Consider the following 17,686-nt stretch of genomic DNA (forward strand, 5'->3'; position numbering starts at 1 on the left):
ATTAGACTCCATCACCGACCGCCAACAGGAAGACCACCCCCAAGTCGTCCTCCACGACTAGCGGGGAAGTTACGCGCACTCAACAGCGCACCCTTCACAGTACGTATATGAGCCCTAAACGCCGAGATAGCCTCCTCCTCCGGCTTCCGCAAACCGGACTTATTATTCGACGCAGCATTACTACTCGAATTCCAAACCCCATAAGTCGACCCAGTAGTGTACGTCGGCGTACTGTAAATCAACCCATCACAGAAATGCTGCAAATCCGTAAGACTAGTGCGCACAGAGTCATCCAGCGTACTCGCGTCCTTCTCCGCATCAACAATCTCACGCAGCCGCGACTTAATCGACTCAACACTGCTAACATGCTTATCCACCACCGTCGAGGGCGACAACGCCGCCGCGTCAGCAGAGTTAACAGCACCAGAACCCTGCAGCGCAGGCGAGGACTCCGGGCTCGTCTGCGTTGCCATATCGCGGTGGAACAGTTCCGTCGGGTCGGACGTGACGGACTCGACGTCATCTTCGTCTTCGTCGGAGTAGGGTTTGATTTTGCGGGCTGTTAGCTCGGGCGGGATAACGCTGACTTGTTTCTCCAGCTTCTCGTTTAGTTTTTGCAGGTTTGTTTCGGCTGTGCCGGCTAGCTCGTGGCGCGCGCTGGTTAGGCTGGCTAGCATGGGTTTCACAAGGAATTCGCTGGCGCTGTACAGGGTGGCGCCTAGACCGGCCGCGCCGTAGAGAGTGTACAGGACGCTGCGCATTGTGACTAGCGGGGGTGGCTTGGAGGACTCGAAGAGGAACTCCGGGTAGGTGATTATTGGGGGCACGTCGCGGGGGGCCGGTGCTGGTGCTGGTGGGGGCGATGGGCGCGATTCAGACATGGTGGTGGATGGTGCGGTGGTGACGGGAGAAGAAGGTGTGGCTTCTGTTTGGACGGGTGAGGTGGATGCGGCTGGTGTCTCCTCGGTTGCGGTTGAGCTGCTGGTTGCCTCCTCGTTGCGGGTTATGCCAAGGACTTGTTGGATCTCGCTTGGATTCAGGCCTTTTGACTCTAGGAAGGAGACTTTGCGATCTGTTGGGGCATCGCGGATTGACTCGTCTTGTAAGAACTTGGATGCTTGGTCTAGGAGAGCTTGTCGGGGTGTGGAGGTTGTAGATGCGGGCGCATCGTCGGCTGGCGATGGCGATGGTGATGGCGACTCGTCCGCTGCCTTATTGGGTCTTTGCCATGCAGGAATGGATGCTTTGGATGTGTCGTCAGGCATGGTGGAAGGCGTCCGACAGATTTAGTAGATGGCGAGAGAGCAAAGGGTGCCGGGTAACTGTAAGGAGGAGAGGTAACCTTCCCCGGACTTAGAGCCATGTGACCCCAACCTCGGCTGTTAGCCTGTTACAACTTACGGGGCCGGGCGATGTTCACGCCTGAGGCATCAACATTGCCGAATACTACCTCATTGAGACTTTAGAGTATCACTCGCATGAGCATGTCCTAGAACGCGAGATCTTAGGTATGCTTTGAAGTGCTGAGGTGGTGAGCAATGTTGGGTTTATCGAGTGAATCTATACGAGGTAGAGAACACGCGTTTTGAGACTTGAACAGCATGTTGGTTACATTTCATCTGTGAAGATTATGTCGAATACAACTCCAGCTTGAGCACCCAGCTCTGCGAGCTGGTGCCTCATTTCAGGCTCCCAGTCATATTCGTCAGTTTCGTATCTGACTAGTCCCAGTGAAACGCCGCAAAGGTTCGGCGTGAATGTTCGATCCTCGAGCCATGATTTCAGCACGTCTAAGATTGCGTGATCTTCCCACTCGAATTCAGGCCAATCTGGTTCCTTATGCTCCGAATTCTGTATACACAGGTCGTAGGTAATGGTCAGGTGTTCAAGCTTTCTTGGAAGCACATCCTGCAGGCGTTTCGTTCTGTCTAGTGCAAATCCCACGAGGAATGCCCATAAGCGGTGGTCTGAGGAAAGTGAGACAACCCTAACTTATCATCCTAGCCTGTACGGTAATAGCGTGGAGTGCAAAACCAGTCAACCGCTCTTAAATGGCAGCCTTTCTCGTTCCTCAACTTTTTACCAGTCCCAACGAACCCAAGCCTTCCAGTCAAAGCCACTGTGAAAATACGAACATGTGACTAACAATGAGACCTGTAGGTCATTAATCTTGACCAATGACCATTTCAAGACTTCTGCTAATTATTCTAGATTCATCCAGAGCCAACCGGCTTGACCAGCTGCCCAGCAGATATTCTATACTCGATATTCGAGTTACTCTCACCCGCTGAATTTCATGCACTATGTCTTGTTCATAAGAGCGTTTGCGGAATGGCCGCGAGGCTTCTCTACCAGAATATCCAAATGGTTTGGGAGCGTGAGAACCCTTTTGATCCTCCACCAGTCACTAAACTATTGCGAACTTTGGTCTCCAGTCCTGATTTGGCTGCTCACGTCAGGACTTTTCACCTTGGCGGCGAAATCACCAGTTACGCCTCACTCGTGAGAACCATACGCGCAGTTCCCATCTTTCCTACCGAACTGAACGCGTCTATATCATTCATTCAAACGACTGGAGTCCCGTATAGCGACCTTTGGAAACAAGATTTGCAGCAAGGCAAACTTGACGCTGTTGTCGCGCTGCTCCTAGCACAGCTGCCGAATCTTAAATCTCTGCACCTGGGGCCTGCTTTCACCAAACAAAGTGAGATTATAGGCATGGTTCTTCGTTCAGCCATCTTTGAGACTGTAGACTACGGGCTACCTGACTTTCGGCATCTCCGAGACGTGACATACCTCCTCCATGAAGGCCATGACCAGGCGCGTGATAAAAACGTCAAAAACACTGCTGATGTGTTGCCCTTTTTCTATCTATCAAATATCGAACGCATTTCGGTCTTCCTCGAGAGCCCGCTCGCGATAACGTGGCCTCAACCAACATTGCCTGTCCCGTCAAGCCTTACATCACTGGTTTTGAACTCTGTTCGTGAGAACTATCTCATGAATCTGCTTTCAATCACGCCATATTTGAAATCGCTGCGGTGGACATGGTTTTACGATAACGGTCTCCTCGACGCAGTCAATTTGGCAATTATTGATCTTGATCAGATCGGTGATGCCATATCTTGTCTCAAAAACACTTTGACCGACCTCACAATCATAGGCGAGATTGAACTGGGAGGCAACGATATAAATCTCCCTGGTGTAAAAACAGACGGATCATTGACGGCAATGGTTACTATGGACACTCTCAAGGCACTTCAAGTCCCATGGGCATTCCTCGTGGGATTTGCACTAGACAGAACGAAACGCCTGCAGGATGTGCTTCCAAGAAAGCTTGAACACCTGACCATTACCTACGACCTGTGTATACAGAATTCGGAGCATATGGAACCATATTGGCCTGAATTCGAGTGGGACGATCACGCAATCTTAGACGTGCTGAAATCATGGCTCGAGGATCGAACATTCACGCCGAATCTTTGCGGCGTTTCACTGGGACTAGTCAGATACGAAACTGACGAATATGACTGGGAGCCTGAAATGAGGCACCAGCTCGCAGAGCTGGGTGCTCAAGCTGGAGTTGTATTCGACATAATCTTCACAGATGAGATGTAACCTACAAGGGCTGATACTGAGCCTGCTGTTCAAGGAGGCAAAGGCTTAATCCGAAACCGGTATAAGCTAAAGCCCTTTGGATTACTTCCAGCAGCCTGTTCACAATCTGGAGACTGCGCTTGAAGGTTTCCAGTATTGTAAAGAGCTGCACAGAGTCTAGGTGCAAAAAGCTCGAGCTTATACCACCACATCTGATTTGGCTCAAGATTAAGCCTTTTCGCTTCCTGAACAGCTGCCTCACGGTCAGGGTAGCAATATGGAAGAATCGCCTGATTTGCTCGAATCATTTCAATGCCACGAATCTTCGAGGCATATGGGATTGGCCCACGTTCTTCGCTCTCGCATATTCGTTGTTGTTGGATGATAACAATGAAGCCAAGTCTTGACAAATAAGGAGAATAAGCTGCATGAGCTTTCGACAAGTCTGTCAACATTCACTCCAGATGGCGATTGGACTGTTGGGGGGAAACGTTCAGACAGCTCAAGAGGCTCAAACACCACCTGTCCACACCTTGGTAATGGGGTATCTCACAAAATATCTGCATCAGATTCGCTTCGCTTCTTCCTTTTTAGGTCTCTTAACCATAGGAGAAGGAGAAGATGGAGAAGCGCTAGAAGGAGCGATAGAGGAGCTATGTGATAGATGCCCTTCAACGACAGCCGACAGCTCTGTGTGATGCTGAGGACTCAGGACCGTAGGACGGTATATTGTAGATCTACTCTGCTAGTTAGCTATGGTAATGTGGTCTGGGATAACTATGAGTCTATCACGGCCGGGTCACCCTGACCCAACAATTTAATAGTACTATTCCTAATTTCGAAGGCGGTAAAGCCAACTGGCCAATAACGCTGTCGCTCCAAAATTACCGCTAATCCCCGGGATAACAATCTGCCGTGATTGAAATGAAATCCCCAAGTATACTCGGGACCGCCCGGCAGAATGGGCCGGGCAGTACTTCATTCGTTCATTGAGCGTCAGTGACTAGGCCACCTTGAACAATCCGAAACTTTAGAAGAAAGTACCTGTGAGTTATTGTGAATTGCCCTTTTATTGGTATGTATTGTGTGTTTCTTTCTTATTCATCTGGCCCCGAGAAACAATCGAGGGTTCAATAGACCCTCCCTCCCCCCGTACCCTCAATGGAGAAGAAAGCCAGGAGAAACCATCCAGCCTAATGCCCTGTAACGCGCTTGGTTCGCACTTATCGGTTATCCTCCGTCTCTTAAAGAAGCTGTGACTTCCCGGTTTGCAGCTCCGCTTCACACTCCGGCGACGAGGTGATTGGGCGGATGGTCCTTTCTTTCTTCTCCTTCTCTCTACGGACTTGCCCAGTCTTAATATCCTAGTCCGTACTGCCACACACTTGCCTTCTTCCCCAATCTCACTTCTTTTACCCTGCTCTTCATTACTTTTTCGTATTCTCACCTTTCCCCTCCCTGTCACACTTGTCAAAACCGCCACCATGAGACTCCGATCTCGTCGATCGCGAAAGACTCGCGATGACACCCCGGAACCAGATGCTAACGTGGCGACCAGGACCACAAGGCAAACTCGTGCCTCTGCTTCTGCTTCTGCATCTGCATCTGCTTCAGTTGTAGTCTCCCGATCTCTGAAATCAGGAGACCGAAAGAGATCTCTTCGTCTGACTGTCAAGATGCCCTCCAACAAACTGCGAGAAGCCACTGGCAATGGTCGCGCTGGAGGAAAGCGCTCAGTCAATGTGTTTCGGGAAGACCCCATAGTTTCGGGACCCCGCTCCAGTCGGAACCGAAAAAAGATTGTAGAGGTTGCTACGAGTGACGAAGAGGACCTCGACGACCAAGAAGAAGACGAGGTCGACGATGAAGATGCGCCTGCGGAAGATGATGATGATGAAGACGCTGATGCTGATGCTGACGCGGATGGTGATATTGACATGGAAGACACCCCTCAGCCACCAAGCAAGCGCATTAAGGTCGCTCCTATTTCTCGCCCCAAGGCAACCAAGAGTGTGGAGGCTAAGGAAATGGAAATGGACGAAGATGAAGAGGAGGAAGATGAAGATGACGAAGAGGCCATTTCCGACACGGATGAAGATGCCGAAGCCGAGGCTGACGATCGAGATGACAGCGCTCTTCCAGACGTCAATGCTGATGAACTCGATGACCTCGATGAAGAGGATGAGCTGGACGAGGACATGGACAGCGATGCCTTCGCCCTGCAAAGCGGCAAAACGACTAAACGCCAGCGGGGAAATCTAGGAAATGATTTCTTGCAACTTCCCATGGGTAAGGAACTGCCGCTGATCATGAAACCACAACGGAATGAAACTAATTAGATAACAGAACCGCAGGTCAAGAAGCATTTGACCGCTGAAGAGCGTCAGATGCGCCGTGCAGAGATGGCTCGCCGAAGGAAGAACCTCAGCGAGAAGCGAAACGAAGAGGAAAAGGTTTGTGCAATTCCCCTGAAGGATCAACAGTGGACTTCCCGCTGATATTCAACACCAGATGGACACAATCAATCGACTGCTCAAGAAACAAGCCCCTAAGCGACGTGGCCGAGCGGCGGCGGCTGAGGCTGCTGATGGCACCCCCGCCAAGAGAACGGAGAGCCTGAGAAGCCCGATCCTACCATGGTGCGCTGGATCAGTGGACAAAACGGCTGTAAAGTCAGTGTCCCGGTAGAGTGGCTTGGTACACCTGCTGGCCGTGTCTTCGGTGCACCTACTGCGCCCACTATGGCAAAAATGGTTGAGGAAATTTGATGCGACATGCAGTTATTACAATGGGCGGCGCTTATGGAAGGATTTTCTGACAAGAGATTCGGGAATGGATAGCATCATTTGCAAGGGACTGGGGTTGGTCTATTGCTTGCTCTGCGAATGGCGTCTACGACAATTCATGACATTTTAGTATCTCCGATAGTTCTCAGGTTCACAGTTCGAGCAATACATGACTATCTTTCATCTTCTTGAGTCCTAGAACACACGGTTGAAAACAGCTCTTATATACAAATCGTCCAAAGGCCTGAGTACATGGGCTAGTCGGCTCAGACCACCGTTCAACGCCCTGCCAATAGGTATCCAGAGCTGGCCAGCTGATGCTTCCCAAACTTACTTATGGCAACCTCCAGGGCTGACCATAAGACCTGACAATTATGGCACGGCAGCAGCTGTGGTGCCGTGCGCCCCGGAGTCTCAGAGCGCGGGGAATGGCGCAATCGCCAACGTAGCTATTGCACCGAGAATAGCCCAATGGTACATCGTTGCCTGGTGACACCTAGGCCAGTTACGATTCCGAAATGCCACTTCTAGCGGAAGCTTATTGATCGTCACTGTGTCGTCGACTTGGGATCTTGGTGAGATTTGGCATTGGCGGCAACACCCGTGTCCTGCTTTGGAGCCAAAGTATCAGATAAGGGGGAGGTCTTCTGGGCGTGCTCTTTCTCGTATTGGAGCTGCTGGAATGTCGGCTGGAAAGTGTAGTAGCCTGGTGCAGATAGAAAATTCGAGGTTAGGAACTAGTACAATGAATGGGCCATCCGTGCTGTAGGGTAGACATACCAGTGAAGACGCCCACGCCGATAGCGAGGAGAGCAGGGACAAAATTGCGACTCATTCTGGCTGGTTTGAGGCTGACAGCGAGATTGAATTGCGGAGTTGGCGGTTGGGAAGTCCGGAGGTAATGCGGGAGATGAGATTACTTATCAGCCAACTGATTAGCCGGCGCGTCTGCTCTAAATTGCTTTCCCGCTGGCACGCGTCCGAATACTCGGAGTCCTTACAACGAGACAGCCGGATTATTGTTCGGCGTTCCGTCCTTTTGCTTCTCGCGAATCCTACGCTGAAGATTACTTTACAATTGTTTGCAGTGTCCTGTGACGCCCCCAATGACTGTCTAGAGACATGGACGATGCCCGCCAAGGATGCAAATGGAATCATGGCGACAACGAGGTTATGTCCCCGACTCGGACGAGGAAGATGGGTTCGACTCGCTAGAATCAAAGAATGGGAACGTCGACAATAGCGCTGATGTCGGAAATCTCGAGTATATCGACCCACCATCTTCGTTGCCGAAGGAAGGGACGAGGGCAGGGGAGGAGCGACGCGAGCGGACTGGGCTTGAGAATGGCTCAATCACACTCTCGGATGCCGGGGACATGCCCGAACGAAATATGAATGGGACGGATCTTGGAAATGGGCAATCCTCCGAGCCCGAAGCTGGGGACAAGCCGGGTTCTGCCCGGAGGACACAACCTTTCCGAGACACCACCAATGGCCAGAACGCTCCCTCAAAGGAGATTGTGGATGATGAAACGACACCAAAGCCACGGAAAGGACGACGCAAGACTTATGGACGTCGATCGTCGGCTACGAAACAAATGAATCGCCGTAGCACCGAGCTGCATAATATCAATACCCCAGCAAAGCCTACAGACAGCATTTATGATATCCCAATGTCATCACAGGACCATGACAGCCCTGTGACGAAGCGCTCGAATCGCGAGATTACGCCAAAGCCCTTGGAGGCTAGGGTGCAGCCACAACGACGAATCATACCGGAGCTACGGACACCACGGGCCGCCAGCACGCGGAGTCAAACATCAAGCACTCGAAGCTCCTCCCCTGACGAGTTGATGCTGATTTCTCAACCGGTCCGGAAGAGAACTACCGTGGTTGAGCGTGTGCGGCCTGTAGATGCTCCGCCTTTACCGCCACCACCACCGCAGGAGGTATCAGATGATGATTCGCCGTTATCATCTGTACCATCATCCCTGAGCTCTCCGTCAGCCAACCACTCAGAACCACCCGCAACAGAACCACTTGCAGCAGAACCACTTGCAGCAGAACCACTTGCAGCAGAACCACTTGCAACAGAACCACTTGCAACAGAACCACTTGCAACAGAACCACTTGCAACAGAACCACTTGCAACAGAACCACTTGCAACAGAACCACTTGCAACAGAACCACTTGCAACAGAACCACTTGCAACAGAACCGCATGCAGAGGATGGAAGAGAGGTAGAGCCAGGCAGACCGACAGATGAGGAGGCAAGTATGCGGAGAGCAATACTCGCCGAGCTAGGTGTCAACCCAGACGATGTATCTCCTCACCTTAATATTCCGGAAGAAGTGCTGCGAGAACTACCGCATGCCACGCAGCGAACCTTCCGTAAGCGCAATGCCATTCAGATGCACCCGTACCATCTGGAACAGCTCAAGTTCGCTCAGCAATTGCAAGCGCGGGGCGTCAAGCCATTTGGTCGTCCTCCAACGCATAAAGAAAAACAGCCTGTGACAGATGAAAGCCAAGGGCAAGATTCATATGACCCTGAGGCACCATCAAGTCCACCCCTGGAGGAGTATCTTCCGCCGGAAAGACACGAGCGCCGCGGTCCACAATCTGCGGAGAAAGGACGGGGAAGCAACGACCGTGAAAATCATCGACAATCGCAAGCTCATACGGCAAAGCGCCAGAAAACGTCACATTCTGGAACTCCCAAGGCACGCCAAAAGCTACAACAGCCTTTCAAACCTCGCGGCATTAGAGACAAAACTACAGCTAGGGGGAACCCAATTGGGATCTCTATATACGAGTTATCATCTAGTCCTCCACACGCAGGCCATTCGTCTTCAGCTTCACGGACCCCTCGCGTCTCAGAAGGAGGGTTTCGGTTTCCTCGTGGGTGGTCGCCCCCGGCAGGAATTGCGAAACCTGTGTCGCAGGAGACAGCACACACCGACGAGGCTGAAGCGCCGAGAGCTGGTGCAGATGATGACCGGGAAGTGCAGTCTATCTCATCCGACAGCCAGCGAAGTGAGGACGAAGAAAGCGATGCCGATTCCGAGGAGCGTGAGATTCGACGTTTCCAGCGAATGATTCGGGGAGCGCTCCCTGCATCGCATGCCCGGCTTCTACAGAAGGATAACCGAGATAAAGAAAAAGCTGCACGACGAGACCGCCAGACTGCTATGCAAAGGCCAGACGGCAAGGGTGTTGCCCGGAGGCTCATTCGTAAGGGTGCCCGCTCAGGACCATCAGGCACGCCACAGTCACGAGGCCTGTTTGATCTGGGGGATTCTGACGACGATGACGAAGACGTTGACAACAGCACCACCATGAATGGCTCTATCACCGAGGACTCTAGTCAGAGATTGACTAGCACTCATGCTTCCGAAGACCCCTTTGCGCTGGAAGCGGGTGATGTCTCCGAGGACAATCGCATTGACTACATGTTCGCGCCTGGTCCCCGGAATTCGACAGGATCTCGGCGCAAACCAAACGGTCTAAAAAGACCAAAGTCGAACTCTAGACTTCTGAATGGAGAAAGACAGCCTAAGAGACCTCGGCAAACTCGAATGACCGACGCGTCATATGGAGCACGAAGGACCAAGAAATCTTCCATTCCCCGGCGCCCGAGAATAGGCATTCTGGATGCGCCAGACGTTGCCACGAAGGCCCGCGAAGAGCAACCTCGGTTTCTTAGGATTGCTTCAAGACAGCCACGATCACGCAAAGACCGAGGCAGGCAGAGTCCTACTCAGAAGTTCGTTCAGTTGGCTTCAAGAGAGGACACAGCGGATGCAAACGAATCTTTGCGGGATTGGAGAAGGGGAGCTATACGGCAGGCGAAGATTAGCCCTTCCCGGCCCAAAGCTCGCCAGAGCCAGCATTGGACGACAAAGCTGTCGATTCTCAGTTCTCGAGCTCATCCAAAGCCCAGACATGACCTAATACCGAATCATTTTCGTGACTCAGAGGCTGACTCTGGTCTTCCAGACTCTAACCTAGCTGAGCCGGAACAGCCACCGTCCGAACCTGACGCAGTTCCTGCGTCGCCAAACCCAGTCTCACCGGAGGAGCTCTCATCTCGCCAAAAGCCAGCGCGGCACGGTCACACATGGGTTCTTCCTAGGAATGCTGCCGTAACGTCCTTGACGAGAAACACCATTCGCCCTGCTGCACCGACTTTGATAGGCACCGGTAGAAGCCAGAAGATGGCCCCGGCCACTTTTAACAAGTCATTGTCTGTACTCAATCGAAACTACCAAAACCAACGCACATCCAAGCCCTACAGGCCCAGTTTGACACTAGATCGATTTGTGTCGGACAACGGATCCGTGACTCTTGGAGGCAATCCCTCGCCCACAAATCATGCTGCTGCTTTGGTCGAAGCAAGGAATCAAAGACCAACGCAGAAAGCGCATCCACCACGACAGCGGTCAAAAAAGAAAAAGCCCACCCGAATCGACCTCGATGCCGACGAATTCCGCCACGACTCTGGTATTGCCACAGTATTTCCTGATGAATCGGAGCCCCCTATCATAACACACACTGGAAATACCCGCCCTTTGTCTTTCGGTGTCGGCGGTCTCTTTAACTGGCAACGCTTCTACCCAGTCGACTTTGGAATTCCTCCACTACGTGCCAACACCTTCTTCCACGAATCTACATTCATAGGTAGCGGAGAATTTTCTCGTTCAATGCAAGTTGCCAAGCGAGATTTGGATGGATATGTCGGTCCTTTCTCCATTCAAGCCAAAGATGAGAAATTCCAATGGGATCGCTGGAATGACACAGTATCATCTGAGATGGGCCAGGTTTTCGATGCAATCATCGATAATGTCGAACGCAGTGCTGCTACCTCCCCAGACACGGGCATCACGGCTGCCCTGGGTGTGGCCTCACGCATGTACAGATCGTTGATCAGATACGTCACGGAAAACCTGGTGTTCATTGACCCAGTTGATCGAACGGGTTTCGTCACTCGAGCATTGGGACTGGTATCCCAGGTTAGAGATCCATTGGCTGCTTTCGTGACTGGTGACGGATACAACACCTCCGGGCTCGTCAAAATTGCCTCCCTCAACATGGTATTCTCGAACCAGATCTATCAAGTAGCCTCTCATCAACTCGTGAGCCCTGCTCTTGCGACAGAAGCATTGGATTTTGTCAAAGTTTGCGCCAAAGACGTTGCAGGATTGGTTATATCCAAAGTCGGTTCCTCTGAATTCAAAGAGCTCTTCAAGGAGAACACCGAGGCTGAGCGCCGCGAATCAGGCATTCGTGATCAGTATCCATCAGTGGAGGCCTATGTTGTTACCAAGCACCTTCTACGCAGCTCAGACCATTACAAAGGTTGCTTTGAAGATCTCCAGCTGGAAACATTCAACAGCGAATTCGTTCACAATGAGCGAGATGTGGGCAGCCTGGAGGCTGGATGGCGTGGCGTATTCACAGTCTTGCCACTGAACCAAATAGACCCGCTTGGAATTGCGCGTTCTGGCTATCATTTAAAGGCTGCCAATGACAACTGGAAGCTAGCCAAGCGACTTCTCGCTCCGGCTCTGGATCACTTCGAGGTTAACTCTGCAGCACAGCCTATCTCATACAATAGCTACTGTCGGACTCTATTCCTGAGATGTCATCGTCTCATCAATCTCTGGGGATGGCGCGAATGCAAACCCATACTGGACACGCTATTCGACTTCTTTGCCAAAAATACCCTCCATAACCTGAAACTTGAGGAAGCCCGCGGCTCTCCTTCATTTCTTGACGAACTTGACAACAACCCTTCGCTGGATGCCAGGATCGGGGAACCCTGTTTTCACACATTTCTGAAGATTGTAGCAAGTGGCTTGCGCTTTTTGGCGAAGAGGTATGACAAGAAGAAGATTCGAAACTTCGCCTGGCGTCTGTTGCCCAATCATGGTCGTGTGTACCCGAAAGAGCAGCCATTGCAACACGAAGACCTCGATGCGCTCAGGAATCACCATGATCTTCTGAGCACCCTTTACTGGGCAGTTCCTGACGGGTGTCGTCCTCGATTGGAGACGATACGCAACCTGGTTCATCCTGCTACTTCACACCGTGAAGCATGCAATATCAATTTGCGTTCATGGTCAAGGCTTGTTCGATTCAAGCTCTCCACAGACGAAGACGTCTCGGGACTAGATCCGTTTGGGGACTGGTATGGCTATTTCGTAACAGAACTGTATCAACAGCATTCCTATGCTCGCAAAGAAATCGAGTCTCAGAACACCGGTATTAACCGAGTTTCTCAACACCTCGTTGAACGCACAATCTCGCAGAACCAGAGGCAGATTGAAACACTGCTGAGCTCCGCGCTGAGTGGGCTGCGGGTTGCCGTCCAGTTGGCTCCTACTCTGGACCATGCGCATAGGCTTGTTTCCAAGACTCCGTTTGAGTCTATCATTACACTCTTCAATCCCAAGCTTCCCCGTGTGAACGTCGTCGTGTCCGAGGCACTGCAGGTCCTGGTGGCGTACACACTCAAAGATGTTCCTGCTACTTCTGTAGCGGAAGCTCCAGCAGTGGTGGCTACTGATGAGGACAGCCAGGAGTTTGGTGACTGGGATGCAATCCAGGCTGTTTGGGACGAGCAAACTTCCCCAAGCGAGGGTATTGAATACATAGAGAGAGCTTTTCATCCCACTGTCTCTCGCCTTGTTTCAAATTGTTTTGGTGAAGACCACTGCCCTGAGGATGCGATTCTTCTCAGCGTGGTTGAATGCTGGACTTCGATTGCCCGGGTTCTCATTCGCCATCGGCTTCGAAACTGGGACAACTATCTGAGTGAGTTCGGCGATGACTCCTGGACAAGGCTGCGGCAGACTGTCCAGACAAGAAAGTTCGCACCACTGTTTCTTGCGGCGTGCATTGAAAAAGACGCGCAAATCGTTGCTGATTGCCGAATCCAAGTCATGAGCATGTGGATGTTATCGCTAGTTGAGCGTTCCTCCCTGCTAAAATTCCAACATCGTCTCACAGAGGCGCTCTTGAATGGGAGCCCCACTGATCCCTTGCTTAGCAACCTTCCATTTTCCAAGGATCAGAAGACTGGCCGATATACGATCACACTACAGGACATAAGCTCTCGGCGACTGGCCCTCCTCTCGAGCCTAGCATCCAATATGCGTGAGCAGCTCCAGGCTATGGAACGTTCTGGTAATCGGCACTTCTCCGTGACGAAACAGGAGTACTCCGAGATGCTTCAGCGACTGATGACATCCATGAAAGACAACTACCGAGAGCTAGGGAATGGGACAGCGCAGGCTGCTCAAGGAGCGTATGTCGAGTTCGTGCAACGAGTCATTGGTTTCCTCCAGCAACACACCAGTGAAATCAAACCCATCGATCCCTTCTTCACGGACCCAGCTTCCTTCCCCTTACCATCCACTGACCCCCTCTACATTGTCGCGAAACTCAAACGCTACGAGTCGAAGCTATCTTCCAGCAAAGAGATCCAGACCCTGACCGGGTTCGTCCAGAGCATTTCCGAGCGCGCTGCCATTGACGGGCAGCAGGACTACCTGGTTGATCAGTTACATACCGCGATGAAAGACACCCACGAAGCCGGCGACCCAGACAAACCCACTCTCCGCACGGTATTATTACAATGTGTGTTCCCAGCGTATCTCGAAGCGGCACTTCCCAACCGCGCCGCTTGGATTCTCAGCCGCCCCGTCATTCAGACGATCACGCTGGGATTCAAGAGCTTGCTCTGCAACCTTAATACTCTAGACCCGGCCTGTGTGTCATCCGTCGTCGACACAATCGAGGTCGTATGTCGAGCCACGTGTCAAGCAATGGCCGTGATCTCCCTTCATCGACACCGTCTGCAAAGCCCACCAACCCTAATCACACTCGCTGCCTTCCTGGACATGATCTCCTCCGTGCTACCCGTGGTAGACTACATCGATCGTGCCACAGGTACAGGGGATATCATTCTTACGCACATCACATGGATCCGCGATTTCGCCAAAGTCGTCAACACATGTCTACAAAACACAGACGCCGATACGGAGTCGTCTTCCAGTAGTGCATGTATCGCTTTCCCTGACATGCCACCGGCCTCTGATACCCGGAAAATCGACCTCTTTGGCTCAGCCCACAAGATCGCTTCCAGTGAACTCCAGGTCTATCTCAGGAAATGGTCTCACCATGAGGGTAAATACTATTTCACTCGACCGGGCCACGAGTCTCAGGAGATTGCTATTGATCCGGAGATTGCGGCGACGGTGGCTAGTCGGAGTGACGCGCAGAAGGCGTTTGAGGATGCGGCGAGGGATTTCGTCTATCGGGCGACAGGTTTGGAGTTGGTGTGAGGTGGCTGGCGTTTTTATATAGGCGTTTTCGGGTAATGTGTTACGCATATCTAGACAGTGAATAATGTTATTTTGTATTTTTCCAAGTTTTATATCTACTACCTAGGTTCTGCCTCAATGGATATACCTAGGGCATGCCTTTCAGGCGTGAATCAACTCCAACACGACCCATTCTCTACCCACTCAATTGCTCAACTGCTGGATATTAAGAACGACCGTTGCATGCGTATCGGAAATTGGCCTCTGTCCTCAATTCCACGAATGATAAATATCCCTCGACGCAGTCACGCGAGCAAAGGCCTCAGAAAGTACCCTAACCCCACATCTTCAGCCCTCATTCGTGCCATTTGCCCCGATCAGGTAATAGAGCCGACTTGAGTATGCCGAACTCATCTCACAGAGCACTACTGTAAGTTGACTGTAACATATTCCCCGGGTTCCATTTCCCGCTCGCCCCTCAGTCTGCTGAGACCTCATGCTATATGAGCTTATTTGTCCCGCGATGTTACGGTAGGTGTTTCGGATAGAAGCAAACAAGTTTATACTCGCCGTTTGAGATCTGACTAAAGGTTACTACCTAGCTATTGGTATTTTGTTTGTCTTGCTTGTTCTGTTGGTCTTAGGTCGTAGTTGTTGGAGTATAAGTATGTTGGTAGGAATGATGACTCCATATATCTACCAGTCCGTTAAGAAGCAGATCATACTGTTTGAGGTAAAGAGCAAGCTCAAACCTAGACAAACCTCGATTCTGATTCTAGCCTACCTATCGACATCATGATCTGGAAAGCCCTCCTCAGCACGGCAGCCATATTGGCACATATCTCCCCAGCCCTAAGTATCCCAACCAACAGCTCTACAATATCCACTCGTCAATCCAATGATCGATATGTCTTCGCCCACTTCATGGTAAGTCCAGTCCCCCCAACCATAGAAACCCAACCTTACGTTCGCACACACCGTGACACCCTAACCCAAAATCTGTAATCAGGTCGGCATCGTGAAAGACTACCAACTCCCCGACTGGAAAGAAGACATGCTCGCCGCCCAAGCAATCGGCATCGACGCCTTCGCCCTAAATTGCGCCAGCATAGACGACTACACGCCCACGCAACTAGCCCTCGCCTACACCGCAGCCCAACAAACAAACTTCAAAGTCTTCATCTCCTTCGACTTCGCCTACTGGAACAACGGCGACACAGCCCAGATCACAGCCTACATGCAGAAATACGCCAGCCACCCTGCTCAGATGCAGTACCGCGGAGCTGCGGTGGTCAGCACCTTTGTCGGCGACAGCTTCAACTGGGATGCCGTGAGACGCGGGACTGAGCATGCGATTTATGCGTTGCCGAATCTGCAGGACCCGGCTTTGGCAAGCACGGTGGCGGCGAGGAGTGCTGATGGGGCTTTTTCTTGGTTGGCTTGGCCGACGGATGGGGGGAATAGTATTATTGCTGGACCGATGACGACGGTTTGGGATGATCGGTTTGTGCATTTTTTGGATGGGAGGACTTACATGGCTCGTTGGTTTTTCCCTTTCCTCATTTTTCACTTGAGTGGCTTGTTGGGGGATGTGGTTGCTAATTGTTATGACTGATAGCTGTTTCGCCGTGGTTCTCGACGCATTTCAATACTAAGAATTGGGTTTTTGTTTGTGAGGATTTGCCGACGAGGAGGTGGGAGCAGATGCTTGCTCTAGGGCCGGATTTGATTGAGATTATTTCGTGGAATGGTAATTTTCCCCCCTTCTCCCTTCTTGTCCCCCCAATGACCACAGCTAATCGCACTCTTATAGACTATGGTGAATCCCACTATATCGGCCCGTACTCCCCCCACCACAGCGACGATGGCTCCGCAAAGTGGGCAGCGGACATGCCCCACGACGCATGGCGAAGACTGTTCAAACCGTACATCTCTGCCTACAAGGCCGGAGCTAAAACACCTACAGTAGAAGCAGACGAGATCGTCTATTGGTATCGTCCGACCCCGAAGGGCGTTGTTTGTACGGGTGATTCGCTCTCAGCACCGATGGGCATTAATATGCTCAGCGATAGCATCTTCGTTGCGACTATGTTGACGAGACCGGCTGTTTTGACTATGCAGAGTGGGGGAAATACACCAGTCAGCATTGATGTTCCTGCTGGAATCGTTACTTCGAATGTGACTATGGGCGTTGGTAGGCAGTCGTTTACGGTTAGTCGGGACGGCCAGACGGTTTTGAGTGGGCAGGGGGGTTGGAGATTAAGGATAGTTGTGTTTATTATAACTTCAATGTTTATGTTGGGTCTGTTGCGGCTGGCAGGTGAGGGACGATTGGGAGGATTCAGGTGGCTGGGAGATGTAAGTAGCAGCGACTGGGAACACATGAAGTCACCATGTCGAGGAAATTATTTCTTGGCATGTTTGACAGATGATAGGTTTAGCCTGGAATACTATAGGTCCTGTCAGGAACGCAGGGCTCCACCTGGTATCGAAGAGTTTGCATTGTACTCCACTTTGTCGGATCACCTTTCCTCCGAGCCTCCGAGGTCAGAGGGATATAAACCCCCCAGTTTCAGGCTGTTACCTTTCCATTCGTTGGCCATTTCTTCTCGCGTTATCATTCATCCAGTGAAAAACTGCATACCCGCCTTCCGTTTAGCCTACTCTCGCGATGCCCCCCGAATCCTACCTCCCATCCAACACCACTGCGTGAGCGTTCCGCCGATCTAAATGCCCGTCCGCCGACCAAGCGCTGTTGTCGGTGCCATAACATTTCGACCACTGAGTGCGTTCATCAACGATCACGGAGTATCTGGAGGGCCGGTATATCGGGCCGTCGGATGTGATCTGGCGGCTACTGGGACATCGAGTCCGACGTAGTATCTGTATCAGGATATGCTACAACACTGTTTCTGGCAACCACAACGGAGGAAGTGGAAGGAGCGGGAAAGTCGGACTGTTATTGGTAGGATGTGC

General features: G+C 51.6%; 6 protein-coding genes across 6 annotated transcripts; 4 read left to right on the top strand and 2 right to left on the bottom strand.

Moving 5' to 3' along the window:
* Positions 1–11: 11 nt before the first annotated feature.
* On the bottom strand, positions 12–1,265 carry N7515_005451 (peroxisomal membrane protein PEX14; the record flags this gene model as incomplete). Its single annotated transcript, XM_056666195.1, has 1 exon — positions 12–1,265. One exon carries the CDS (start codon positions 1,263–1,265, stop codon positions 12–14), a length of 1,254 nt encoding a protein of 417 aa, XP_056519791.1.
* Positions 1,266–2,147: 882 nt separating this feature from the next.
* On the top strand, positions 2,148–3,618 carry N7515_005452 (uncharacterized protein; the record flags this gene model as incomplete). The annotated part of the gene is made up of 2 exons (XM_056666196.1): positions 2,148–2,156; positions 2,212–3,618. 2 exons carry the CDS (start codon positions 2,148–2,150, stop codon positions 3,616–3,618), a joined length of 1,416 nt encoding a protein of 471 aa, XP_056519792.1.
* Positions 3,619–5,081: 1,463 nt separating this feature from the next.
* Positions 5,082–6,365, top strand: N7515_005453 (uncharacterized protein; the record flags this gene model as incomplete). The annotated part of the gene is made up of 4 exons (XM_056666197.1): positions 5,082–5,886; positions 5,944–6,050; positions 6,109–6,236; positions 6,275–6,365. The coding sequence occupies 4 exons, from the start codon at positions 5,082–5,084 to the stop codon at positions 6,363–6,365; spliced, it is 1,131 nt and encodes a 376-aa protein (XP_056519793.1).
* Positions 6,366–6,931: 566 nt separating this feature from the next.
* Positions 6,932–7,218, bottom strand: N7515_005454 (uncharacterized protein; the record flags this gene model as incomplete). The annotated part of the gene is made up of 2 exons (XM_056666198.1): positions 6,932–7,089; positions 7,164–7,218. The coding sequence occupies 2 exons, from the start codon at positions 7,216–7,218 to the stop codon at positions 6,932–6,934; spliced, it is 213 nt and encodes a 70-aa protein (XP_056519794.1).
* Positions 7,219–7,531: 313 nt separating this feature from the next.
* On the top strand, positions 7,532–14,731 carry N7515_005455 (uncharacterized protein; the record flags this gene model as incomplete). The annotated part of the gene is made up of 1 exon (XM_056666199.1): positions 7,532–14,731. The coding sequence occupies one exon, from the start codon at positions 7,532–7,534 to the stop codon at positions 14,729–14,731; it is 7,200 nt and encodes a 2,399-aa protein (XP_056519795.1).
* A 774-nt stretch (positions 14,732–15,505) lies between these two features.
* Positions 15,506–17,072, top strand: N7515_005456 (glycoside hydrolase family 71 protein; the record flags this gene model as incomplete). The annotated part of the gene is made up of 5 exons (XM_056666200.1): positions 15,506–15,637; positions 15,720–16,251; positions 16,329–16,460; positions 16,524–16,921; positions 17,031–17,072. 5 exons carry the CDS (start codon positions 15,506–15,508, stop codon positions 17,070–17,072), a joined length of 1,236 nt encoding a protein of 411 aa, XP_056519796.1.
* Between the last annotated feature and the right edge of the window lie 614 nt (positions 17,073–17,686).

The sequence above is a fragment of the Penicillium bovifimosum genome, assembly GCF_028826915.1.
Source record: "Penicillium bovifimosum strain IBT 22155 chromosome Unknown utg000005l_segment0_segment0, whole genome shotgun sequence".
Lineage (NCBI taxonomy): Eukaryota > Fungi > Ascomycota > Eurotiomycetes > Eurotiales > Aspergillaceae > Penicillium > Penicillium bovifimosum.